The sequence below is a fragment of the Lynx rufus genome, unplaced genomic scaffold (assembly GCF_022079265.1).
Source record: "Lynx rufus isolate CCGP_SWC_20201006 ecotype Redwood Valley unplaced genomic scaffold, mLynRuf1.p SCAF_1, whole genome shotgun sequence".
Classification (NCBI taxonomy): domain Eukaryota; kingdom Metazoa; phylum Chordata; class Mammalia; order Carnivora; family Felidae; genus Lynx; species Lynx rufus.
This window is the reverse complement of record NW_025814823.1, coordinates 91,242,631-91,270,084: the sequence shown is the minus strand read 5'-3', so window position 1 is coordinate 91,270,084 and position 27,454 is coordinate 91,242,631. Positions and strand designations below refer to the sequence as shown.

At 42.5% G+C, this 27,454-nt stretch overlaps 1 protein-coding gene across 1 annotated transcript; it reads left to right on the top strand.

Annotated features, from left to right (window-relative positions):
• The first annotated feature begins 569 nt into the window (after window positions 1–569).
• ZFP2 (ZFP2 zinc finger protein) lies at window positions 570–24,470 on the top strand. Its single transcript, XM_047083150.1, has 7 exons — window positions 570–632; window positions 2,874–2,970; window positions 11,092–11,224; window positions 11,480–11,572; window positions 14,133–14,291; window positions 21,080–22,547; window positions 22,828–24,470. Exons 6-7 carry the CDS (start codon window positions 21,157–21,159, stop codon window positions 22,880–22,882), a joined length of 1,446 nt encoding a protein of 481 aa, XP_046939106.1. The 5' UTR covers window positions 570–632; window positions 2,874–2,970; window positions 11,092–11,224; window positions 11,480–11,572; window positions 14,133–14,291; window positions 21,080–21,156; the 3' UTR covers window positions 22,883–24,470.
• The last annotated feature ends 2,984 nt before the right edge of the window (window positions 24,471–27,454 follow it).

Genomic DNA, 27,454 nt, shown 5'->3' with positions numbered 1-27,454 from the left:
AGCTAGGGTTGGGGGCACCTTAATCACCATTCACGTAGAGCCCACTAAGAATGCGGCAAGTTACTACCTTCTGACAAACTTTGGAAGAGACTGGTTATTTCACACCAGAAAAGTGAGACTTATTTAAGGTTCTCTTCCCCTTTCTCCCCTACGCCTGAGTTAGGCACCCACAGGCTCTAACGAGGAGGGGCTTCCTTGGGGTAGCGGGGGTAAGGTCGCCACGCAGTTCCCACCCAGCTTCTCAAGACAAAATCTCCCTAACGTGAGACAGCGCTGCTGGAAGCCACCACGGTCCTAGAGTCGAAGGCGCCCCACCCTCCCGCGGGCTCGCGCCTGCGCACTCACTCCGGCGCCGCATCCCTGCGGCCTTGTGGGAAATGTAGTCCGGCGCCCCGGGCGTAGGCGCCGGGCAGGACTGCGTGAGCACTAGCTGCTCCTGCCCTGGTCGGAGAGGGAGAGGGTGAGTGCGGGGCTGCGGCGGGACCGGCCGGATCGGGCTGGCGCCAGGCGGAGACCCAAGCAGCAGGCGGCCGGGACGGCCTGGCAAGGCCCCTGAGGGGCGGGGCCGGAGGTGGATGGGCCCGGGGCAGCGCTCTCTCCGTCCCTGCGCGGCGCCGGGCCGCTTGCTCCAGGTGCGCCCTCTCTCGTCCCGGGAGCCCGACCGGGTGGGAATACCTAGAGCTGAGGGCCGCCACCTGTCAGGAGCGGCGAGGGCGGGGGACCTGGTGCGGGCCCCCCGAGGGGCCAGTGAGGGGCCGAAGGCTCTGGGAGTCGTTCGCACGCTGCGTTCCTCCCTGCCGGCTTTCTCCGGGCCCCGCTTTAGAAGTCTCGGGGGGATGCTGCACCCGGTGCGCGGTCTGGGGGCTCCGGCACCTGCCCTTTGTGTAGACCTCGTCTCGCAGACGCGCCCTCTATGGTTCCCGATTCCGAGCGGTGCTGGCGTGGGCTCCCCTTGACCCATCTCCTCTAGGAATGGGGGGGTGGGGGTGGGCAACCCCGTGCAGATTTTCTATTTCAGGAAGTCCTTTTCTTTCCTTTTTTAAAGCATTTTTTTTCTCCTCCTCCCCCATCCCCCAAAAAGAAAAAGTTCACTATAGGAAAACTAGAAAATTCAGAGGAGCATAAAGGAAGAAATTACCTGAAAACTGCATTTTGGCGTGTATATATATATATGAACATTGAAATGCTTTGTTTTTACACAAAGATGTGGACTTCAGTATCCTTTTCTCCATTTACTGTTAATGAGTTTTGTGGGGCCTTGGGTGGCTCAGGTCATGATCTCCCGGTTCTTGAGTTCGATCCCAATGTCGGGCTCTGTGCTGACAGCTCAGAGCCTGGAGAGTGCTTCAGATTCTGTGTCTCCCCCTCTCTCTGCTCCTCCGCTGTTCACACTCTGCCTGTCTCTCTCTCTCTCTCTCAAAAATAAACAAACATTAAAAAGGAGTTTTGAAATACATTTGGAAAGGGTTTGAAGTGCACGAATGTTAAGCTTCGCGATTTTTTACAAATGTTTTTATCTAAGTACCACTTGAGCCAAGTGGATAAAAAACTTTTTACAAAACATTTTTTGAAAACATCTAGTTATACTAATGTTTAAAAACAATTCTCATTTTAAAGGGTGTGAGAAAAAGTATGTTTGTGCCCTATTCACTCCTTCCTTTAAGCCTCTGTAGTCTTTCTCAGTTTTTTTTTTTTTTTTTGTCTTCCTCATCTGTTATAAACAATATAGGCCATCCCTGTCTCATTCTTTAAATCTCTTCACATGAAATTTCTGGGTCATACTGTAAGGCTTTTGATCCCACATCTTATTCTCTCCAGAAATGTAGCAGTTTGTAAACATTTGCAGTGTGTGCCTGATGGACCCACATCAAGTCTGGGTGTTCCTATATTCTAACTTTCTGAGAAGGTTGTTTAAATTTGCATTATGAACACTAATGAATATTTTTATGCAATCTGAGTTTTTTTTTTAAATTTTGTATGATACAGTGTTTTCTAACTAGGCAGAAATGTTACATTTTCATATGGTTAGACATGAAAACCATCCCTTCAAGTCTGTGTCAAGTCTGTGTTTGGACATCATCTATCCCATTATGATCACAAAAAGTTCATCTGTACTTCTAGTACTGTAGCTTCATTTTATGTGCAAACTTTTATTTTCCAAATGGTAAGCCCTTGTTCTAAGTCCTAGTTCATCCTTTTCTCACTGATATGAAATATCACTTTTTCATATCCTGAATTCTTATGTGTAAAATTTTTTCTGAACCGTTTGTGTTGGAAGGGTTTTAATTTGTTCTACTGACCCTTTTCTTGGCTAGACTATAATCTGTGAGAGAGAAAATTTATCTGGTTTACAACTGTATTTGTAATGGTATCTCTCCCCTAGGAATGGTACCTGGTAACACAGTTGGTGGTCAACAATATATCTGGTAAATGACTCAGCCTGTTCCATAACACTGTGCTAATTACTGTAGCTTTATAGATATCTGGTGGACAGGTCCTCCCTCATCATTCTTCCAGGTGTTTCCTGGCTGTTGTTAAACAACACAATTAATTTTTTAAAAAAAACCTCTTTTCCATAATGATCTTTAAAATACAATTACTTGGTATAACTTGGTTGGAAATATGTGAAGTTTATAAATTAATTTCAAAGAAGTGACAACTTAAGGACACTGTGACATCGTATCCAGGAATGTGGTCTCTCTATTCATCCTTCTTTATGAATCTAAATAGCTTAGTAAAATAAATTTCATAAATAAAAACTCCAGTTTTTCTTAAGTCAATACCACACATATCTTATTTGGTTTCTCTGTAGGTATTTTATTTTTTGTTGTTGCAGGAGCCTCATTTCTCATGGTTTCTTTTCCTTCCCTCAGCTCCATCTCCTCTGGATCCTGCCCATCCCCTAGGAAGGGTCCCACAGGAAGGAAAGAGAAGGCAATGGCTGCTCGGCCTCTGCCACTGGGAACTCAGGTAAGCTCCTTCTCTCGGAAACCTCTCCCTTACTCCCTACTACTTATTCCCATACTGTACCTGGGCTTCACTGCAGAGGACAGGGCTACAGAAATCTCTAAATCTGAAAATTTCCCACATATCCCCCATTAGTGTCCCTCAGCTGGAAGCCCTCATTCAGCTGGAAGCCCTGGACTGCTGGGCTTTTGGTGGCGCTCAAGGGTCACAAAAGGAACGAAAATCATATGAAAATTGGTCTGGGTACTTACAGGGTTTACAGACTCTCAGGGAACGTAAAAGAAGTCACTTCTCTACAAGATACAGTCATGATGACTGTACGTGAATAGGATAATAAGAACAAGTATGGCTAGGTACCCAGACTGTCAGTGTCCCAAGACCTGGAGGAGGACATCAGTGTGGCAACCGGGAGAAGTAAGGTTAGATAGGGATAACTGGAGAAGATTTGCTGTGATGGAGTTAAAGTGTCCCAAGATTAAATCCTGACTCTACCATTAATAGTTGCATTGTCCTGGATAAGTAACCTGACTTCCCTGAAGTTCCTAATGAGGATGATGGAAATAACCACACTAACTGATCCTTTGCCACATACTTGACATTCTTAAGCATTTCACCTGGTTCATTCCGTTTAATAATATGTACTTCCTGCGTCTGTTGAAACATGAAAGAATGTAAGTAGAAAGTGCCCAGCGTAGTTACTGGAATGTTAAAGGTACTCTCCGTAAGGCATTCCTAGCATTATTCCAGCTTGGTGGAGCAAATGTGGCAGTGACTGGTGGTGAGAAGGAATCAGATACAAAGTTTGGGGTCAAATGCCAGGAAGGAGGAAGGAGTTTGTGTGTATGCTAGGCATGGGGGTAGAAGAGGAGGAATTTTTTTTTTTTCAATATATGAAGTTTATTGTCAAATTGGTTTCCATACAACACCCAGTGCTCATCCCCAAAGGTGCCCTCCTCAATACCCATCACCCACCCCCCATCAACCCTCAGTTTGTTCTCAGTTTTTAACAGTCTCTTATGCTTTGGCTCAAAGAGGAGGAATTTTGATAAGAGAGTTGGCATGTTCCTAGCTTTCTTAGGAAGAAGCAGTGTCCCAACAGCTAAAAGAAATCATGCAGGGGCACCTCGGTGGCTCAGTGGATTGAGTGTCTGACTTCAGCTCAGGTCATGATCTCACAGTTCATGAGTTCAAGCCCTGCTTTGGGCTCTGTGCTGACAGCGCAGAGCCTGGAGCCTGCTTCAGATTCTGTGTCTCCGTCTCTCTCTGCCCCTCCCCTGCTCGTGCTCTCTCTCTCTCTCTCTCTCTCTCAAAAATAAACAAACATAGGAAGGAAGGGAGGGAGGGAGGAAGGAAGGAAGGAAGGAAGGAAGGAAGGAAGGAAGGAAGAAAGGAAGGAAGGAAGGAAGAAAGGAAGGAAGGAAGGAAGGGAGAAATCATGCATGAAAGAGTAGTGAGAAGCCCAGGGTTTTTTGTTTTTTGGGTTTTTTTGTGGGTTTTTTTGCCCTGTGAGATTGCTCGCAAATGGAACCTGCTAGTTTTTACTAGAATCTGGAGGTGTTGCTCCTCTGGAAAAGGAATAAGATATTAGGGGGACTTGGTCCAGGAGACCCTAAGTTTTGTTTTTGTTTTTTTTTTCTTTTTAAGGTTAGGCTTGTGTAACCTTGTCTCCTCCAGTCCCACAGGACTTGTGTTTTGTCTGTTCGTAAGATCAGATATGTCGCTTATTTATCAAAGGAACCAGTTCAAAGAAGGCTTCATGAAGACAATTATTAGCTGTTGTGATTTCTGTTTCTGTACTACTTTCTCTCCTTTGTATTGTCAAGCTCCATTATAAAAGGCTTCATAACGCACCAAAATATAGGCAGGAGAAAGACGGAATTCCTGGAAAAGAAGGTTTAAAGGGGGAATGTTCAGAAGATTTTGGTTGATGAAGGTTGTGATTTGGTTGTCAGTAGCCTTGATTCTATTTAGTTAAAACAGTGTTAAGTTTTAAAATCAGCTTTTTTCCCAGGTATAATTTATATAAAATAACCCATTTTAAGCATATAATTCATTGAGTTTTGACAAACTTGTGCACCAACATAATCACTGCCCCAAAAAGCTAGACAACATTTTCATCACCTCAGAAAGTGTTGTCACCACCATCCAGTCTACATCCCCTATGCCAGGCAATCACTGGTTTGATTTCTGAATATTTCAGTAGGTGTTTCCTAGAAACAAGCTCTTGTTTTATGTAACCAAAATACAAGTACTGAATGAGGAGATTTACATGGATACAGTGCTATTAGCTAATCTGCTAACCTTACACATATTTTGCCACAAATGTCCTTTGGTCCAGAACCAATCTAGATTACAACTGGGATTCAGCTGCTACATCTCCTTAGCCTCCCTTATCCTGGAACAGCTCCTCAGTCTTTGTCTTGGATGACCATGACACTTGGAGTTGGGACGCATCAGTGCGTCTTTCCCCTATTGGCCAGAGATGTGACTGTGAATCGCACAAATATGACTCATATTTGCCCTTAAATTTTATCTTCTTGGGGCACCTGGGTGGCTCAGTCGGTTAAGCATCCAACTCTTGGTTTTGGCCCAGGCCATGACCTCATGGTTTGTGGTTCAAGCCCCGCATTGGGCTCTGTGCTGACAGTACACAGCCTGCTGGCAATTCTCTCTCTCCCTCTCTCTCTGCCCCTCCCCTACTTGTGCGTGCATGCTCTCTCTCTCAAAATAAACTTAAAAATAAATTTAATCTTCTTTTTCTGAATATAAATACTAGGCATGTAGTTGTAAAAAAAATTCTTAAGGCTATAATATATAATTACAGGTCTCAAGCCCTCAAAACTAAGCATTCTTCTGGCCTTTTAAATACCTATTTACATCCTTTGTCCAGTTTTATACTGGGTGGTTTATGTATAAAAGAAGCCTCTTATGTAATGTGGATACTAATCCTTTGCCATAAATCACCAATATTATTTATTCCCTGTCATTTTTCTTTTATATCTGTTTATAACATCTTCTGCCAGAAATCAGTTTTGGAAGTTTTATGCAGTTAACTTTCCTTTTCCTTTGTTTGGCTTTGGAATCAGGCTCTGAAAGGCTTTCTGTATCCTAAGATTATATAAATATTCTTCTACATTTTCTATTAGTTTTATCATGTTAAATTTACATCTTGGGCTATATGGAATTTATTGTATATAATGAGAGATTGTAGTCCAACTTCATTTAAATTTTTTTTTAATGTTTTATTTATTTTAGAGAGAGAGAATGAGAGCACAAGCAGGGAAGGGGTGGCGAGAGAGGGAGACACAGAATCCGAAGCAGGCTCCAGGCTCTGAGCTGTCAGCGCAGAGTCTGAGGTGGAGCTTGAACTCAAGAGCTGTGAGGTCATGACCTGAGCTAAAGTCAGACACTTAACCGACCAAGCCACCCAGGTGCTCCTAGTCCAACTTCATTTAAAGATGTGGTGAAGCATTTCATCATCCATTCGCTAAACGGATTGAGCACCCGCCTACCACATGTTATGTGGTTATGCTCCGAAGAGAGCAGTGAATGAGTCAGGATGGGTCCCTTTCTCCTAGATCCTGTCTGGGCACAGCAATGAAGAAGAAATAATCACTGAGGACACTGTTAGGTGCTGTGGTGGCCACCCAGCAGGGCGGCATAGTGGAGTGTGATGTCAGTTTTAGCTAGGCAGAGCCGGAGTGGCACCTCTGAGGAGCTGGCATTCAAACTGATGTAATCTACTCAATAATGTACTTATTCTCCATAGATTTGAAATCCTACCTTTAATGTATATTCTATTTATGCATATGTTATAAAAAGTATATGTATGTGTCTGTATACACACACAAGTTTTTCTGGACTCTGTTCTATCGCTCTCTGTTATAGTACCACACTATTTTATTTGTTTAGAATTTATTTTGTTGAAGCAAATCCCCCCCTTGATTTTCTTTTAAAAATTCTGGTTATTGGACTATTCATTTGCATTTACCTTTATAGTTGAAATTTATTATCACCAAGTTCCAACAGTAACTGTTAAAAAATATGCAATTCTGATTTGAATTCCACTAAATCTGTATCAATTTGAGGAAGACTACCATCTTTTACAATGTTTATTCTTCCTATTGAATAAAAATACTACCCTTCGTTTTATTCAGACCCTTCATTATGGCTTTTGTTAAGGTTGATCACAAGGATCTTACATACTCCTATTAAGTATATTCTAAGGTTCATTTTTTTTGTTGCTATTGTGATTGAGATTTAACCATGATTGTGGTTTTTTTTTAAGTTGGATTGCTAAGAATTATATCTGAAAACATTTCGTAGCTGTTGTGACTCAAACTTCACTATCATCCTTTCTTTATAAATTATACTTTCATCATTAAAATATCCCTATTCATTCCATTTGATTCTTAACGTTTTCAAAGAATAACAATATCAAAAAGCCTGTGTTTTTAGGTTTAAGAAAGCTTTTTCATGAATGAGATAAATCCATGAATCTGCTTATTTCAAACACCATGAGTTACCCTGTGCTTTTAACGTGCTGGGGAAGAAAAAGACCCATATGGAGTGGAAAGGAGAAAGGGAAAAACATCTGAAGGGATTAGCAGCTAATATATTTTATGGACGACAGAGATTAACAACAAATATATTTTATGAACAATATCATTAAGTTTCACTTTGGCCTTTTAAAATGCTCTTTTGTACTTATCTAAATCAGTTTTCATGAGTCCTTTTATAGTTCAGGGATCCAGAGTGTTTCGTAGTAAAGACAAGCTCTGTGGCAACTTGGGAGCTCTGCTCTTCGGGTGACAAGAATACAGGGAAGTGGGGAAGACCGGTGTATAGCCCATAGGTGTCTGAATCTGAGCTTCTAATTTTGTCCAATATATTCAGCTAATAAGACAATTTATTGAAAAAAAAGTGGATTAATTTTTGGAAAGAGAATGTCCTATTTCTGATGTTACCTTCTTTTACAAAGAAGGGGCTTATGTTTTGTTTCCACGTATATTCTACCTTATCTGCTATTTATATGTTCTCTTCCTTGTTTCTTCTTTTTTCTTTTCTCCTTGCTTTCTTTTTATTTGCATTTGCTGTATCTTGTCTCTATCCCCCTACATAATTATTTTTTAACTTTGTGTTTTAGGTCTATCTCTTATGTGCTAGATTTGAAACCAACTTGAGAGTTTTTGTCTTTTTAAAAAAATTTTTTTTAAGTTTATTTATTTATTTTGAGAGGCAGAAGGACAAGAGAGCATGAGCTGGACAGGGGCAGAGAGAGAGAATTCCAAGCAGTCTCTGTGCTGACACATTACAGAGCCTGATGTAGGGCTCGAACCCACGAATCATGAGATCATGACCTGAGCCAAAACCAAGAATCAGATACTTAACCAGCTGAGCCACCCAGGTACCCAAGAGTTTTTGTCTTTTTAATAGAGAAAGTCAATTCATTTACGTATGTTGTTATACAAGTATCAGGTTTTTTTCTGATTATTTAATTATCTAGGTGTATTATGCTTTCTTGTGTCCTTTTTTTTTATAACATTTATTTATCTTTGAGAGAGAGAGAAAAAAGCGTGAGTGGGGGAGGGGCAGAGAGAGACACACACAGAAGCTGAAGCAGGCTCCAGGCTCTGAGCTGCCAGTACAGAGCCTCATGCGGGGCTTGAACTCATGAACTGTGAGGTCATGACCTGAAGTCGGACGCTTAACTGACTGAGCCACCCAGGCACCTCTCTTGTGTCCTTTCTTCACATTTGTTAAACTGATGATTTTTCTTGGTTGGTTTTTTTCCTTTCATAAAATGGAAGTTCTGTCATGTAATTAGATCCTACTAGTAGCTATCTTTATATTTCTTGACAATATTTGTGAGTGGTTTTTAACATTTTTTTTAATGTTGATATATTCATTAAATAATTAGGAGAAAATGAGGAGGTAGAAAGCAAATGAACTCTGCCTCTGTTTTGACACTTTTTCTGGAGATTCACAGCCAGTAGGATGTAAAACACACAAATTTTTTGGACGTCAGTTCCGTCCCATCTGCGGTCTCTGGGCCTTTTATGCCCTCTGCCCACTTACACAGCACAGCACCTCGTCGACTGTTTTATTCCCATTATCTAGTCCCTACTTCTTTCCATACCGTCTTCTTTCATCTTTTTCAGAGAAGTTTGAAGTAATTTCATGTAGCTGCTTCTTATTCCTGATCTTCCATTTAGCGCTTCATCCACTGTAAGTTGACTTCTGCCTTCACCACTCTGTGGAAATTAGCTAATTTTCCAACCAGCAGCTCTCTTTTCAGTCATCATTCTTTTTGACCCACCCCTTCCTCCCTGAAACTCTCTCTCCTCCTACCTGAGTCTCCTTCCCTCTCAATCCCTCCTCCCACGCCCCCTTCCCCCACTCTCTCTGATGGGGGTTGGTTGCAAGGGTTCTTTTCTTGGCTGCCTTCTCTTCTCACAACACAAGGAGTTAGATGTAGATGGCCTTTGGTTTGAGCCCCAGCTGTGTGATCTTGGAGATGTGATTTAACCATTTTCATCCTCAGATTTCTCATCATAAAATGGTGGCTTTAGTGCTATCAGTCTAACAGGCTGTCATATGGATTAAATGAGGTGAAGTGTCAGACACACTTGTTAGTGCAAAACTCAGGATGTTAGTGCTGCCTTCCTGTGTTAGTCAGGGTTCTTTAAAGAAACAGAACCCAGAGGATATACATAGATACAGAAAGAAGTTATAAGGAATTGGCCCAGGCGATTAGGGTGGCTAGAGTCCCCACAGTCTGCCCTCTGCAATCTGGAGGCCTAGGAAAGTCAAGGTGTATGTAGTCCTACTACAAACCCAGAGGCCTGAGGTCCAGGGGACTGATGCTCTAAGTCCTGGTCCAAGTCTGAGGGCTCAAGAGCTATGAAGACCAGAGGAGGAGGCTGTGTCAGCTCGAGCAGAGCCAGCAAATTTGTCCTCTCTTAGCCTTTTTGTTCTATTTGGGCCCTCAGTGAATTGGATGATGCCCTCCCACATTGCTGAGGGCTCATCTTTACTCAGTCTACTGATTCACTGGGAGCACCCTCACAGAAACACATGGAAATAATGCTTTACTAGCTATCTGGGCATACCTTAGCCCAGTCAAGTTGATACATAAAAGTAACCATCATGTGAACTCATTCAACAGATACTGAATGCCTATCCCGTTTTGCTTCCTAGTCTAAGGGCTAGGGAACGAGGCTGAAATGGGCTTATAAATTTGAAATGCCATTTCCAAGTCAAGCTGGGTGTTTTATTGGTCCTCTCAACCATATTCTAGATGTACCCTATTTGTATACTTTTTCCCTCCATTAACTGGGATTCCCGCCTATATTGTAAAGCCTGAAATTCCATGTGCTGCCTTGACAACTTTGAGCCTCATGGGGGCTCCAGAGACCTAGCTATGAGTTCCCTTGGTCTCCTTGCCCCAACCCAGCAGGAAAAGCACCCTACTCAGCTAGCTCTCCCCTCGGCCTGACCAGGTGCACTCCTCCCTCCCAGTGAAACCTAATGGGTTTCACCTCCCTACCAGCCCATGCAACTGTTCAAACAAGCCAACTGCATCTTCCCACGGTTACCAAGGGTCACCTCACCCTCTTGTCACTACACAGCCTGTCTCCCACAGCCCCTGCTGGTTCACAAGTGCAGCCCCTGCGTGGCCCTGCATGGTGGGTATTTCCTCCTTCCCCAGGCTATGAGTTACTGATAAACTGCTGTCAGTCTTTTCCATCCAGTGCTGGGTGTCATGTGTTCACTCATCTTGTGCTATTTAAGGAGCAGGATCCCTCCTTCACTAGTGGGGTAAATGGGAGGCGATCAGAACACCACCTGCTTTTCTCCAGTGGTAATCTAGAGCAGCCTTCTGTATGTTTCCTGGTTATTCCCTAATACCTCCTCTTCCTGTCCTTAAATGCCAAAGCATTTTCTATATTATACTTATCTTTGATTATTTCATGATAATGCACATTTTTATTTAGTTTCTTTTGGCAGATAATACATTTTTCTCACACAGATCTCTTTATCCTGTCCCTTCTAATGCTGCTTGTTTTTGCACTTCCCTCAGGGGGATTTTATTGGCATAATCCTTTGAGCATGAATTTATAGTTTCAGGAGTCAGTGACATTCAAGGATGTGTCTGCAGATTTCACTTGGGAGGAGTGGCTTCGTCTAGATTCTGCTCAGGGGAATCTGTATGAGAAAGTGATGCTGGAGAACTACAGGGACTTGGTTTCACTGGGTAAGGACCTCTTCTCGGAACTCAAAACCTCCCTGCTGACAGCCTTCCCCACCTCCTGACACCTTGTACAACCAATGAAATTCAGGAATCTGCACTTGTAGTCCTGCTGTTATAGGTCACTGTTTTAGGGTGTTCTCTTTGGATGTGGGCTGGAAAATGGAGCCGTCAGAAGGCCTGAGGGGGAAGGGACAAGGACAGGTGCTGGGAATGGTTTACTCCATTCAGAACCCAAATTTAGTGTCTCCTCCCGAGCAGGGCATCGGCTTTCCAAACCAAATGTGAGTTCTCAGCTGGAACTGGAGGAACTGAGCCAGGTGACAAAAGAACTTCCAGCGTGCCTCTCTCCAGGTGAGTATCGGGTGGCGGGAACTGGCTGCCTGAGTGTGTCCCCCCAGAAGAAATCACAGTGGAGCTCCCTGGGTCTCTAGGAGAGGCTGCACCACCAACATGTATTCTCTCAAATGCCTCCACCTTACTCATGTTGCTCATCCTCTTGCAAAAGTCCTTACCAGGGAGGGAGGGAATCCTGGATGAGGATTTAAATGAGTTATTATATTCGTAGCACTTATTAATTGCCTTGAACATCAGCAAATGTTAGCAATTATTATTTCCTCTTCTGTCTTCATCTGTACTCCGAGTCCCTTTCTGGCTGTCTCTATATTCTCTTTCCTCTGTTTCCTGAGTCTTTCAGCCATACCCTGTATCCATAGCTTTCTTTTCCCTCATTCATTTAAAACTTTGTCAGCCTTTCTAAAGGAAACTAACGTTGAGTTGCATACTTGTATACGTGTTTATAGTCTTCATTTAAAAACAAATGAAGAGGGGTGCCTGGGTGGCGCAGTCGGTTAAGCGTCCGACTTCAGCCAGGTCTTCAGCCAGGTCACGATCTCGCAGTCCGTGAGTTCGAGCCCCACATCAGGCTCTGGGCTGATGGCTCAGAGCCTGGAGCCTATTTCCGATTCTGTGTCTCCCTCTCTCTCTGCCCCTCCCCCGTTCGTGCTCTGTCTCTCTCTGTCCCAAAAAAAAATAAACGTTGAAAAAAAATTTTAAAAAAACAAACAAAAAAAACAAATGAAGATGACTTTAGCCTTGTTATTTTCACTAGTAACCTCACATCTTACATATTCCCTTTCTTGTTCCTAAATTTTTAATCTGCATCCGGATCTTTCTCCTCTAAGCATTTAATGCATTTAGTCTTTGTTATCTGGTTTCTAATCCCCATTACAACTGAGATTTCTCTGTTAGATGTTATCACTTTTTCTGAAAAAAACACATTTTACACCCTTTTATTCTCTACTCAATATGAAAGCATTTACCACTTCTTTTTTTTTTTTTAATTTTTTTTTTTAACACTTATTTATTTTTGAGACAGAGAGAGACAGAGCATGAACAGGGGAGGGGCAGAGAGAGAGGGAGACACAGAATCGGAAACAGGCTCCAGGCTCTGAGCCATCAGCCCAGAGCCCGACGCGGGGCTCGAACTCACGGACCGTGAGATTGTGACCTGAGCTGAAGTCGGACGCTTAACCGACTGCGCCACCCAGGCGCCCCTACCACTTCTTCTTAATATATTTTTTAAGTTAAAGAGATAGACACATATTTTTTGATCTCTGGATAGTATATGGCTATCAAGTATAAAGCAATAAAAAATCAGTAAAATAACATATTGATAGGAAAAATAGAATCTTCTGAACATTGCTGCTGGTTTCCAGTTAGCTTTCTGTTCTTTAGAACAGGATTTTAAAGAATCACTGGTTCAAAAGATGTATTTTGTAGGGCTCATGCTACATACTGCACAATTTTGGATATTTTATGATCCCTTAAGGTAGCTTTAAGTGCCTTTACTATATAGATTTCTGTGGATTTGATTACTATTGCTATTTTTATTTGTTCTTATGTAAATGACCTATTTATTCAACAAATATTTTGTGAGCACTAGGCCCTGGCCCTAGCACTGTGGTTATAGCAATAAACAAGACAGGTGGTTTCCCCATGGAGCTTATTAGTCTAGTGGGAGGACAAAAAATTAGTAAGGAAATAAAGTAGGGAGGGAGAAGGGACAAGAAAGGAAGGAGGAATGAAGGGAATGAATGACTTAGAGTCCCAGTGCCATGTGGAAAAAGCAAGCAGCATAGGGGAACTAGATCAGGTAACAGAAGCTGTGTTTTATTTATTTATTTATTTGTTTGTTTGTTTGTTTGTTTATTTATTGGTGGGTTTTTTTTAGTTTTTTTTTAATGTTTGTTTATTTTTGACAGAGAGAGAGAGAGAGAGAGAGCATGAGTGAGGGAGGGGCAGAGAGAGAGGGAGACACAGAATCCGAAGCAGGCTCCAGGCTCTGAGCTGTCAGCACAGAGCCCGACTCGGGGCTCAAATTTATGAACCTTGAGATCATGACCTGAGCCTAATTCGGACACTTAACCGACTGAGCCACCTGGAGCCCCACAGAGGCTCTGTTTTAGAGGGAATGATCAGAGAGGGTGGATATTGAACACCAGTGACGGGGACAGAAAAGAGTAGTCAGAGGAGGAGGAGAGAACTTATGGAGAGCCACGGGAAGAGAGAAGCAGCAGGAGTGTGCAGGTGCGCTCTAAGAACTGGAGGGTGCTGTGGGCCTTCGCCATAAGGACGCTGAGGACGTGGCCTTGGGGAAGAGCACTTGTAGTGCAGAGGGAACTATGCTGTGGGTAGATGAGTAAAGATGTTTCAGACTGTCATTTCAACAGAGTTAGCTTTAGAGGAAAAGGAAGAAAGGGCAAGAGCTGAAAGAAGTCAGAGGTCAAGTGCCTCTGGTTTGTTCACCAGCGAAGAGACTACTGTGTATTTACAGGAGCAGAGGGGAGAAACTGAAGACCCAGAAAAGTGGAGCAAGAGAATGATAACCAGAAAACTGGTGTGCAAACGCCAGGTCTGCTTTTTTCCAGGTTTTCTTCGATGTTACTGCCAGATTAAGTGACCATTTAGTCTTCTTATCCTGTCCAAAATCAAGACAAGAAAGCGTCGAGGACGGGGTGCTGTATTCGGCTCTTGCCCAGCCACCATGATTCACTCCTCATAACCCTATGGGGTAAGTACTGTCAGCCCCTCTCCAAGTGCAAGAGATGGGCTCAGAGGGGGAATGACATGCCAGAAGTTGAACACAGGATTCTTATTTTGTTTTGTTTGTTTTTGCCTTCGGGTTTAATGCTAATTCTAAAAAAAAAAAAAAAAAAAATCATAACTTTCTTTCCTTGCCTTGCTGTCCCTTCTTATTTCCAAGTATCTAGCAAAAATTGAACTTCTACATCCTGGCCCAACTTTCCTTTTAAATTTTTTTTTTTTTTTTTTTACATTTTATTTATTTTTGAGAGAGAGACAGAACGCAAGTTGGAGAGGCAGAGAGAGGGAGAGAGGGAGACACAGACTCCGAAGCAGGCTCCAGGCTCTGAGCTGTCAGCACAGGGCCCGACGTGGGGCTCGAACCCATGAACCATGAGATCATGACCTGAGCCGAAGTCAGATGCTTAACCGACTGAGCCACCCAGGCACCCCCCAACTTTCCTTCTAGATGATCGTTTTCCTTTTTTGTACTAAGGTTTTCATCTATACAGTTGCTACTTCATCATTAGATTTTGCCTCTTAGAAAAGCTGAGTAGAAAATGTAAAGACAGAAATGCTGTTCCTAAAGACAGCATTATTGCTAGTAAACTTGTTAATGTTGAAATAGATGGGAATTATTAGTAATATGGAAAGCAGTGAATTTTTAGCCTCTAATCAGTGGTCATTAGACTTAACTCCGTTGGTGATCAGTTTTGAAGGAAACAAATAAGAACATGTGTGAAGTATTAGAAATCTATCATCAAAGATTATGTCTATAAGATAAGAAACTGGGATTCTGTAATATTTTAAGATCTCCAGGAAGCTACCCTTTACTACCCCTAAACATAGAAACTTATTATTTGTGTTTTATACACGACTTTGTATCATTCTCAGAAATGTGCCGTGTGCGCGCATATGTCTGCATGTGTAAACACATGTACACATACACACAGAATTTATATACTGTTACAGAATCCGTATTTACCTTCATGTTTAGTACAAATGCATTATCTGTGCCTCCGTTAGTAGGAAAACTAATCTAAAAGACCATAATAAGTGTAGGAATATCTGTAGTTCATTGATCCTCATACAGGGCAGGCCCACCCCTGCCTCAGGACCTCTGCACTGGTGGTTCCTTCTGTGTGGGATGCTCTTCCTTCAATAGTCCTGTGGCTCCCTCCTTAGCCCCTAAAGTCTTGGCTTCAGTGTCCCCTTTTCATTGTGGCCTTTCCTGAAAACTCTATACAAAATTGTAAACCTTTCCCCTCACTCATCAAGTTCCCTGTTTCCATTTTATTGCTTTTCTTTTTTCCATAAGGTATGCCAATAAACTCTTAAGTATTTTACTTATTTACTATATTGACTGTCCTTCTTCCTCTCACGAAAACATAAGTTTCCTAAGGGCACAAATATGTTTTGTTCATTATTATATCCTTAGCACTCTAATCAGCATTTGGCTCAATAAATATTTCTTGTAGGACTGATTAATCATGTTCAGAGGATCAATCTGGCTGCTATATGCGAATGCACTGCAGAGTAGGAAGTCCAGTCAGGTGAAAAGCCAAATAGTCTGGTTGAGTGGAAGGAGTAGCTTAACTACTACATAGGGGATAGAAGATAAAAAGAAATCGACTTGCCCTAGGAAGAGCGAGACCTGCTGCCCAAGTGCTATACCCACCCCAATTCTCTGCAGGCTCTTGGCCTCTGCTGTGGCCACTGTCAGCCTTAAAGACTGAAGGATCTATATTCTCCCAAACCCTTTGGTCCTAGGGACTCTTGTTCATGTCCTGATGAGTACCAAAATTATATAAATCCTATAACTAGACATTCTAAGATCATAAGAGAGTATGAGCTATCACTTGAAAGGCCTGTTTAGGAAAAAAAGGAAAGGAAGAGAGAGCTGTATATTGTTTCACAGGAAATAATAACGGTAATGATAACAGCTAACAATCAAAGAACTCTTATCCTGGCCAGCCATATCGCTGTGCACATTACAGGACCCTTATTTAATGAGGTAGCAAAATAGCAAGCATCTGAAACCTCATCCAATCTTGGAAGAGCTGCAATGGGTTTGTTTGTTTGTTTTTTTTAGTTTATTCATTTAATTTGAGAGAGAGAGAGAATTCCAAACAGACTCCACACTGTTAGCACAGAGCCCGATGTGTGGCTTGAACTCACAAACTGAGATCATGACCAGAGCTGAAGTCAAGAGTCGCTCGCTCAACCGACTGAGACACCCAGGTGCCCTGGAAAAGCGACAGTTTTTGATCCTTAGTGCTCCAGTCCCAACCCCTCAACGTTTCACTAATTCTGAGTAAAGCTACCCTAACAATTTTGTTTCCAGGGAGACAGTTGTGAGATCTGGGAAAAATAAAAAGTTCCTCCCCTCTAAGTTGCCTAATGTATTGGTCACACTTTGGGAGCAATATTAAATAGTAATCATCCTTTCCTTGATGGTGTTGTTAGTATGAATTGTAGTAGGTTTTTTTTTTTTTTAATGTTTTTTTTTTGAGAGACAGAGACACAGCATGAGCAGAGGAGGAGCAGAGAGAGAGGGAGACACAGAATCCGAAGCAGACTCCAGGCTCTGAGCTGTCAGCATAGAGCCTGATGTGGGGCTTGAACTCAAGAGCCGTGAGATCATGACCTGACCTGAAGTTGGATGCCTAACCGACTGAACCACCCAGGCGCCCCTGAATTGTAGTGTTTTATGTGTATGCTTGGGTACATTACTTATAATTTTGTTTTTGAATCGGGATTGGATGTTGGACATTATCAATTACTTTTAAAGCATCCATCAGGTTGGTCACATGTCCTTTCTCCCATGACCTATTAATATATTAACAGATTCCTAATAGTGAACATTCTGGAACTCCTTGGATAAATCCTTTGTTCAAACTGAATATTTAAGTAGTATTTCAGAAATGGTTTAGGAGTACTGTAATTACTACATCTTTCATATTTAAGAATGTTTTGGTTTTCTCTACACATGTATAGAGTACTAGCCATGTGGAATTCTTGAGTCACATCAGTCTTTCCTCAGTCCCTTGTAGACATGGCTTCACTGTCTTCTGGCATCCTGTGTTCTTGGAGAGAACTCTTAGGCCAGTTGTTTATCTATCTATTTATTATTTTAAAATATTTATTTATTTTTGAGAGAGAGCACAAGTGGGGGAAGGGCAAAAAGGCGGGGAGACACAGAATCCGAACGAAGCAGGCTCTAGGCTCTGAGTTCTCAGTGCAGAGCCTGATACAGGGCTCAAACTCATGAACTGTTAGATCATGACCTGAGCGGAAGCTTGACACTTAACCAACTGAGCCACCCAAGCTCCCCTCTTAAGCCAGTTTTTAAAAAATTATTGGTAGTCCATTTTTTTTTCTACAGCAAATCTCCAGAATTAACTTTAGATCTCCAAACTCCATGAAAAAATACTGAATCTTACTGTTAAGTTTTCTGCAGTACATAATGGTGTTTCAACTTAAAATTATTATTTTCCAAAACCGCAAATATTTTGTTCTCATTTGTTTTTAGAAATGTCATACAGAACATGTAAAATGCATGTACTATTTAGCAAAAACCTACATATGCTTCTAATCCCTTTGTAAATGTTAACTAATTTTTGTTCTTACATCCACACTATGCAATAGGTGCTATTTAACTGATGAGGAAACAGGAGCACAGATAGGTTAAAAATAACCTGCACATGGTCACACAGCTAATGGAGCCAGGTAGTCTGGCTCCAAAGTTGTTGTCTTAACCATTATGCCATGTTGCTTCTCTCTATAGTTCATAACAATAAAGATGAATGAATAATAAGGAAAGCAAACACCCAGACACTAGAACCCAGATTTGTAACATTGCTAGTATCTTAGGAATGCTTTGTGTGAACCTCTCCATTTATATCCTCCTACCTCCACCCAGAACATAACTACTGTTCTCACTTTGGTGATAATTCCCTTTCCTTGCTTTTCTTTACAGTACTGCCATCAATAAAGGAATCTCTAAATGATACAGTTTAGTCTGTTTTTCACATTTACTTAATTGGACTCTTACTATATATATTTGTGTATAGATAAATTATTCATTCATTCTTTTTGTTATATGTACATATCTTATTGTTAATGTTCACTGTCGTAGTTGGGGCTGCTATAACAGAATACCATAGACTTGGTGTCTTAAACACCAAGTGTTTCTCATAGTTCCTAGAGGCTGGGAGTCTGAGATCAAGGGGCCAGTGTGATTGGGTTTCCAGTGAGGGCCCTCCTCCTGGCTCATGGACAGCTGCCTTCTCACTGCATCCTCCTGTGATAGAGAGCAGAGATAGAGGAGGCAGGCTCTGTTGTGTGTGTCACTTCTTTTTTTTTTTTAATTTTCTTTTTAACATTCATTTTTGGAGAGACAGAGTGAGACACAGAGTGTGAGCAGGGGAGGGGCAGAGAGAGAGAGAGAGAAACCTGTGTTTCAGATTCTGTATCTGAAACAGGTTCCAGGCTCTGAGCTGTCAGCACTGAGCCCGATGTGGGGCCTGAACTCACAAACTGTGAGATCATGACCTGAGCTGAAGTTGGACGCTTAGCCGACTGAGCCACCCAGGCGCCCCATGTGTGTCACTTCTTATAAGGGCTTTCCCCTCATGACTTAATGACTTCCAAAGGCCCTCTTAGTATTATCTCACTGGGGATTAGGCTTCAACACATGAATTCTGAGGAGACACAAACATGAAATCCTTAACATTCCCTGATTTCTACTGTTATATGTGTTTGACAGTTTAGTTATTCTGTTGTTGATGGGCATTTGGGTTGTTTCCATTTTTGCTATTGTGTACAATGTTACCTTAAAACTTACGAATTGTGATATACCTTTGCAAGGTAGATTAAGTGTATGTACCTACTAGTGGGTTTGCTAAATCATAGTCTTTGTACCTGTTCTGAGTTACTAGGTAGTGCTAAACTTTTTCAAACATCTGAACCAAACTGCATTCCCACCAGTGGCATGTGAAAGTTCCCATTACAGCACATTGCTAAAATCTGAAGATATCAGTCTGTATTTTTTCATTTTGTTACTCAGGTGTATGTGGTAATCATATCTCAATGGCATTTAATCAGCCTTCCCCTGGTTACTGTTGAGATTGGGTATCTTTGCTAGTTTACTCACCATTATGGTTTCCTTTTCTTAAGTGCCTATTCAAGTCTCTTCCCCATTTTTGTGGCAGGCTTAGTGTTATGTTTTATAAATCTAGGTTCTAGTACTGTATGGGCCAGGTGTTGCAAAGATCTCCTCCCAGTATGTCACTGTTTTTGCTGTTTTCTTTCTTTTGATGCCTTTGAACCTCTACATAGTTTCCAAATTTGGTATGTTTTGTGTATCATTTATCTTTGAGGGCAGTTCTGTCTGGAGTTTGTATTTGTCTAAAAGTGTGAATGGATCCTCCTTTGCCCTTTATGTTGTTTATTGGGTAGCACTTTGTTCTCAAAGAGCTTTAGTTTGGACAGCTGGATAGGATAGGATAGTGAAGTGGGGTAGGAGGCAGTTCATGTGTTGCCTGTTGGTATTTCAAACTCAGATAAGTCCTTTCTGGGGTTACTTGGTGGTGTGTGTGTTTTAGAAGTAGAGCCTGTGTGGCTTTCCACTTTTTTTCTTTTTTGTGTGTGTAAGCAGGTGAGGTTATAAGGAGGAGGTCCAGTTAGTGCATACCTCAGGCTTCATAGTAAATTCTCCTGCCCACAGGCCTTTGGTTTGTTGATTCAGTATTGATCTTGGTTCTGGTAATTTTGGTCAAGCTGACAACTGATTCTCAGTTTGTAGTTTCCTGTCCTCTGCTCTCATTGTCCCAGGCCATTTTGTCTAGGATAAGAAGTGGGTTCTGAGAAAATAAAGTCTTAGTGGCCACAAGGTCCTTCCTTTTAGCCTGATCTCAAGCAGCTCAACAGATCCTACTTTGCCTTTCCCTGACACCAGTTCACATCTTTAAGGAATGGATATTTAGGAAAGGGTAGAGCCCTTTTAGCCCCTCTTACCTAAAGAGAATGAGAAACTTATAGCCTGTTGAAAGTTGGTGGGAGTGGGGGATAACCCTTAGATTGTGTCATTCTCCCTTTAATTTCAAGTAGGTTTTGGTATTTTATGTTCCAAACAAGCATATTCCCTAAGGGTAGTTTATGTGCATTATCTTACTTAATCCTCATCATATTATTTTTATTTTTTATCTGTGAAAACTCAAACCCAGAGAATCAAATAACTAGTTAAAATGGTAAGTTAATAGCTAGGCTTTAAACCCAAGTATGTCTGACTCCAGAGCCAATAATCTTTTGCTGTGTCACACTGTGATGTTATACAAAGATTTAGCGTCAGAACTAGAAACAGCATTTCAGGAGAGAAGAAACTGCTGGTGGAAATACCGGTACAATGCGGCAGGGCTTTCTGATCTGCTTCCCGCGCCCCCCCCCCCCCCAATCCCAGCTTGTCTGTATACTTCCCTTCATTGCATCTTCATTATTCAGCCTTGTCCAGTGGTCAGTGATTTCAGTGTCCATCCCTGCTGTATACATAGGCTCACTCTTTTCTGTGCTTACCACCTCCTCTCGTTCTCCTGTTATTTATGGACTGGTTCACTGTTCCTTCCCTATGTTTTTCTTCCCAGTTGTAGGGACATCTTTGAAAGCTCTCACATGTGCCCTATAGTTATTCACAGTTTCATTCTCTTATTCCCACCTTATACAGTTTTTAGTTTCCCAGCACAGAAACCAATGTGCATTTGAATTTTTTATTTTTTTCAGATTGGAAGACAAGACTTGAAACCAAAGAGTCAACTATAAAGCCTAATACTACTGAAGATATAGCTTATGGGGTAATAATGGAAAGGGAAGGTCTCTGGCATTCTTCTTTAGGGGAAACCTGGGAACCTGATAATTGGTTAGATGGGCAACAGAAAAACCAGGATAGACCTCTGGGCCAAGTGTCAGTTACTCATGAAGAAACCCTCACTGAGAGGAGGACATGTGGAGGTAATGAATTTGCAAGATGTTCTAGTCAGGGGTCAATCCTTGATATAAAACAAAGTATTCCTGTGGGAAAAAGGCCCCATAATCAGAATCCACATAAAGAAGACACTAAACAGAATTCTGAATTAATTAAAACTCAAAGTATGTTTGTTGGAAAGAAAATCTATGAATGTAATGAATGTAGGAAAACCTTCAGCCAGAGCTCATCTCTTCTTAAGCACCAGAGGATTCATACTGGGGAAAAACCCTATAAGTGTAATGTATGTGGGAAGCACTTCATTGAACGCTCCTCCCTTACTGTACATCAAAGAATTCATACTGGAGAGAAACCCTATAAATGTAATGAATGTGGGAAAACCTTCAGTCAGAGCATGAACCTTACTGTTCATCAACGAACTCATACTGGAGAGAAACCCTATCAGTGTAAAGAGTGTGGAAAAGCTTTCCGTAAAAATTCATCCCTTATTCAACATGAAAGGATTCATACTGGAGAGAAACCCTACAAATGTAGTGAATGTGGGAAGGCTTTTACCCAAAGCATGAATCTTACAGTGCATCAAAGAACTCATACAGGAGAAAAACCCTATGAATGCAATGAATGTGGAAAAGCCTTCAGTCAGAGCATGCATCTTATTGTACATCAGAGAAGTCATACTGGAGAAAAACCCTATGAGTGTAGTGAATGTGGGAAAGCCTTTAGTAAAAGCTCAACTCTTACCCTGCATCAACGAAATCACACTGGAGAAAAACCCTACAAATGTAACAAATGTGGGAAATCCTTTAGCCAAAGCACATACCTTATAGAACACCAGAGACTTCATTCTGGAGTAAAACCTTTTGAATGTAATCAGTGTGGGAAAGCTTTCAGTAAGAATTCATCTCTTACTCAACATCGGAGAATTCATACTGGAGAGAAGCCTTATGAATGTATGGTATGTGGAAAACATTTCACTGGGAGATCTTCCCTTACTGTACATCAGGTTATTCATACTGGAGAGAAACCTTATGAATGCAATGAATGTGGAAAGGCCTTCAGCCAGAGTGCATACCTTATTGAACATCAAAGAATCCATACTGGTGAGAAACCCTATGAATGTGATCAGTGTGGAAAAGCCTTCATTAAGAATTCATCTCTAATTGTGCATCAGAGAACTCATACAGGAGAGAAACCCTATCAGTGTAATGAATGTGGAAAAGCCTTCAGTCGGAGTACAAACCTTACACGACATCAGAGAACTCATACGTGAGTTAAGTTTTCACTGGACCCTTCACTAGGATTAACTGTTCAGTGATAATAGTCATGTAACATAGAAACCTCATAAATGTAATGACTGTAGGAATCTTTCAGTTGAAGTATAAATTACTATATCAGATAATACAGACCACTGCAGGAAAAACCATATAAAATAGAAAAATCTTAATTCAGAAAGTAAAACTTCCTCCTTTACATCAGAAGGTTTAAATAGCTCATGTTCTAAACGAGGATTTGTGTTGAAGATAAGTTCTATTGTGTCATACTGCAGATCTCCTTTGGACATCAGAGACTTCACACTGGAGAGAAAATGTGAGAGTGCTTAACTGGACAGCTCAAAGACCTGGTATGTAGTCCTCATCTGCCACTAACTTGGACAAGTCACCTACTTTCACCAGGTCATGGTGTCCTTATTTGGTAAATGAGGGATTTTGAATTTAGAAGGTCTCCAGAATCCTGATTAGTTCTAAAATGCTATAAATATAACCAATATTGGGAAATCCTTGACCTTTTACCATGTTATATATGTTATCTAGATGCTCCTAATCTGCAATCTGGTTTCCCTGGATGTTTTGAGTCAAAAGTCTCTACCTCTACCAAATGCTATTATTATCCCTCCATTTCCCCACCCCCACCCCCCACTGTTATTTTCTCCCTAAAACATAGGTTGATTGCTACTGGGTGATGAAATAACTGTACAGATCTTAATGCCATAGCATGCTGTTTTGAGTTCTCAATTAAGTCATTAAACTACTGTTAAATAAGCTAATTACAAAACAGTGTAACTTAAATATAGTCTCTTAAGTACATAGGATTCAAATACATATCTTTGTATCATAGTCTATCAAATTGGAAAGGAAAGGATGCTAAACACTAATAGACATGAAAATTTGACATAGTAATGAAATCTTTACAACTCAAAACATATTCAGAACAGTCATAGGTTTTATAGATCTACAGTGATGACAGCAGTTAGGACAATTTCATTTATTTCATACACAATAAGTGCTAGATATGTGATAGACATGATCAGAAAATCAGACTGGGGAAGGTATGTTCTTTGAAGGGCTAAACTAAGAAATTGGCAGTGGAGGAGAGGAAAGGAAGAATTCAAGCAATAAGGAGGCAGAATCTGGATAATGTGGTAATTGATGGAATGTAGGAACTTGAATTTATTTGGGTGGATGTAGTGCCATAATTAAGAACACATAAAGTTGACTGATTCTGTGGGTCAGTGATAAGTTCAGTCTGGGGGATTTTAAACAATCTGTAGGTATCCAAGTGAAGATCCTGACAGACTAAAATAACTAGCAGGGTGGTGATGAAGGATACTCTGAGCATACAGTCATCAAACAGGGTAAGTGGAGGAAGAAGAACCAGTAGGAGCTAAGAGGAAACAACAGCCAAAAGAAAAATGAAAAACAGAAGGAAAAATTAGAAGATGGTGGCACAGAAGTAAAAGAATTTTGTGTAGGGTAAGAATAGTTAATATTTTCAAATGCTTTGGGGGGTTAAAGTAAGATAAAAATAGAAAACGACCTTTGGCGTTGGTTATTGATAACCTGTTAAATATTAGTAGGCTGGAGAGTGAAAAGGACTTAGTATCTTGACTGAGAAAGACATTTAGAAAGATAACTAGAGGGAGATTGGGTTGAGAGAGTATATCTATCAGAAGAGCTTTTTGGCTACAAATACTAGAAAGCCCAGTTAACAATCCTTACAAGCAAACAGGGATTTTTTTTTTTCCTCACATAACAAATCTGGAAGTAGGCTGGCATTGTTTCAAAGACAAAATTAATTCAATGCCTTGAGTTTCATGGCTTTTCCATCAGGGTTATATGATGGCTGTTCTGCTTCAAGTAAAACATCTGCATTCAAGGCAGGAAGAAAGGGTATGGGAAGCACCAGCAACATCTGTGCCTTTTGTCAGGTTTTCCCAGAAGCCCCTCAGCAGACTTCGGCTTACATTTCATTGACCACAGCTGTGTTATATGGAGGCCAGTCGCAAAGGAGGCTGAGAAAATACTCTTCCAGCCTCCAAAGTGGAGGTAGGCAAAGAAAAGGAGGTTAGAGAAAAGTGTTGATTTAGCCAATGAACAGTCTGCCAAGAGTGGGTTTACATGATCACTGAAAAGAAGAGGTATGGGAGAGTCAAAGGTGCAGAAAGGAGGGGATGGGCAGCTCAAAGTGGGAAAACAAGATTGGGGCAGAGGTAGAAGCTATAGAAATGTTTTTCAACCTTTTTCAAAAGGAAGGAAACTTTTCACTGGGAGAGGTGGGAATCAAGAAATGATGGGTGCAGAAGATGTTTGTGGATGACAATGGAGGAGGTTCGCTATGGATGCTGAATCCTTGGGCAGTTCAGTCTCTTTGGGCTATGTGACCTCTACAGTCTAACTCTTAGAACAAAGACAAAGGGGGACTGAAACACTAACCTGTATCCTCTGAAACTCAGATCTTTAATATTTGTCCCTTACACTTAGTTTCCTCCTTTTCCCTTCACTTATTTCTTTTTCTAAAGGAGGCAGAGAAGAGATGAGTAGAAAATAGATGAAAATGATAAAGACAGCAGCAAAACAAAGGGTCAGAAGGAGGCACGGGACAAGGGGGAGAGGAAAAATGAAGTGTATTGAAGCCTAAGATGGATGCACTAGTTCAAAACGTGGTGAAATATTAACTTTTAGAGGAAGCAGCTGGAGAAATGGGTCAGCCAAATGGAGGTCTCGCTACTTTTTCAGGAGTTTTGGAAGTCTCAGGCCCTCAGTCATGCTGGGCAGCCAGTAAGGAGGACAGCCTTTGGTCCTCTCCTCTATCATCAGGGGCAGGACTCCCGGTTCCACTTACTGGGCATGAGAGCTTGGGCAAGACACGTAACATCTCCATGCTTCACTTATTTGCTAGTAGTGCAAACTCCATAGCTTTGGATTACATTAGATAACTGATGTAAAGTGCCCAACATATTGAGAACATAGTTCTCAATAAATCTATTATTATCATCCTCATATATCTGAAAACAAAATAACATTCAGACTCCTTAGCATGGCATCGGGAAAATTATCTTAGAATCATTAGACTCAAAACAAATGCCCTGTAGAAAGGTTATATAACTGTGGGAGGCTGTCCCTCCCTGGGTCGGTTGTAACAGCCTCCTAACTAGTTTCCCTGTATTTGCGTTCTAGCCTCACCACAGTCTCTTCTCCCTAAAGCTAACCAGAGATTCTTTAAAAATGTGCTCAGCCACATCACTCTTGCACAGACTCCTTCAGTGGCTTCCCATCACACATAGAACAAATCCAAAGGTCTTGGATGGACTTCAAGGTCTCTAGTACCCTTCAAACTACCTCTCCAACTCTCCCTTGTTCACTCTACGCCCTCTCCAGTCCCGTTAGCCTTGCAAAGCCTCAGGCCCACCGAGCACACTTCTGTCTCTGGACATCGCTGTCCCCTCCCCCTTGGACGGCTCTGCCCCAGAAAGTCACGTGGTTCACTCTCTCGCGGTATTCACATCTCTGCTCAAATGTTACTTCCTCAAAGAGAATTTCCCAAGGCACTACTTAAAATAATCCCAGTCCCCACCCCACTGTCACAGGTTCACTGCGTCGTCACTACCTGGTAAGTATTTTTCTGTTTCATTGACTACTTCCTCTCGACTCCAACCTGCGTTAAGTGCAGGTTTTCGCTGCTCTTTCCCCAGCCCCTAGAACAGTGCCTGACGCACAAGTGCTCCAGAAGTGTCAAGAGGATGGAACCTTCCATAAAGCCCCAAACAAGATCCTGTGGTGTCTCACAAGTCACTGACACTGCTTCCTAAGAGGTGGCCGACAGTTTCCCAAATGACAAACCCCAGGTCACATTTTTGGCGCCGTTTAATTCACCACCGACAACGTTAAAACCTCCTCTTTCCATCCCGAGCTCGGTGGAAAAGCGTATTCAAAGGCAACGAAATATCTGCAATGGGATTTTCTATCCATCACCTCATCCCTGCCCGCCCCCACAGACATAACCCCCCACCCCGGCGTCCGACACCGTCTCCTCGGCCTCTGGCTCCTTCCTTCCCCGACGAGTCGCTGACACCAGGTCGGCTCTACCTCCTCGGCGTTTCTCCCGCGCTACCGCCCGGGTCCCAGCCACCGTCCAAGGCAGCCGGCCCCGCATCCCGCCTGCCGCCCCTACCGCGCCCCGGCCCGGTCCCCGGGGCGCAGTCCCGCCGCCTCCTCAAGTCGTCTCCGCGCGGTCCTCCTCCAGGAGGGCGACTTGGCGGCTCCTCACCTCCTACTCCATCCTTGGGGACCGTCCCCGACCCTCTCCCCGCGACCGACCTACTTTAGCCCGTCGTCAACTTCTCGCTGTCTTTACGTTCCAGCGCGTTATTTCAGAGCTGAAGCGGACGCTGACTAGAACAGAACCAAAGTCGCACGAGCAGGGTAGCGCACAGGGAATAGCTGTGCTAAGGTACCGTGACGCCCCCGCCGTGGCCCCTGGGAAATGTAGTTTCAGCACATGAAAGCTGCCAGTCGTGGTGTTGAAGGGCGAGGCCGTGTCTGCGCAAGCGCGCAATATCACTTTCTGCGCTGGCCGCCGCTTCGCCCTCTGGGAAGTGGAGTCTGGGAAGCCAGAAGGTAGCAGCCCTCTGACTTGCGGGTGTTCGGCTCCGCAGCTCCCCGGGCAACGCGCAAGCGCAGTTCCGACCCGGGCTGCCAACTCCAGCTCATTGTGTTCCGCCTGCGATGTGGCGGTTGCGGTTTCTCGCCACGGGCAGTGGCTCTTCAAAGGGCAATCCGGTGGTGACCAGGCACGGTGGCCAAAGCCGCGTCGGAGAGCGGGCGCGGCTGGGGGCGGGTGGGGGGAGGGAGATGGCGGTGTTCGGGGCCGGGGGGAAAGGGCGGAGGGAAGGCCGA

Excerpts from the sequence above, each read along its gene's own strand:
- ZFP2 (XM_047083150.1), top strand. The coding sequence starts at position 21,157 with ATGGAAAGGGAAGGTCTCTGGCATTCTTCTTTAGGGGAAACCTGGGAA. Across the intron at positions 22,548-22,827 it reads CGACATCAGAGAACTCATAC|ATCTCCTTTGGACATCAGAG; the intron begins GTGAGTTAAGTT and ends GTCATACTGCAG.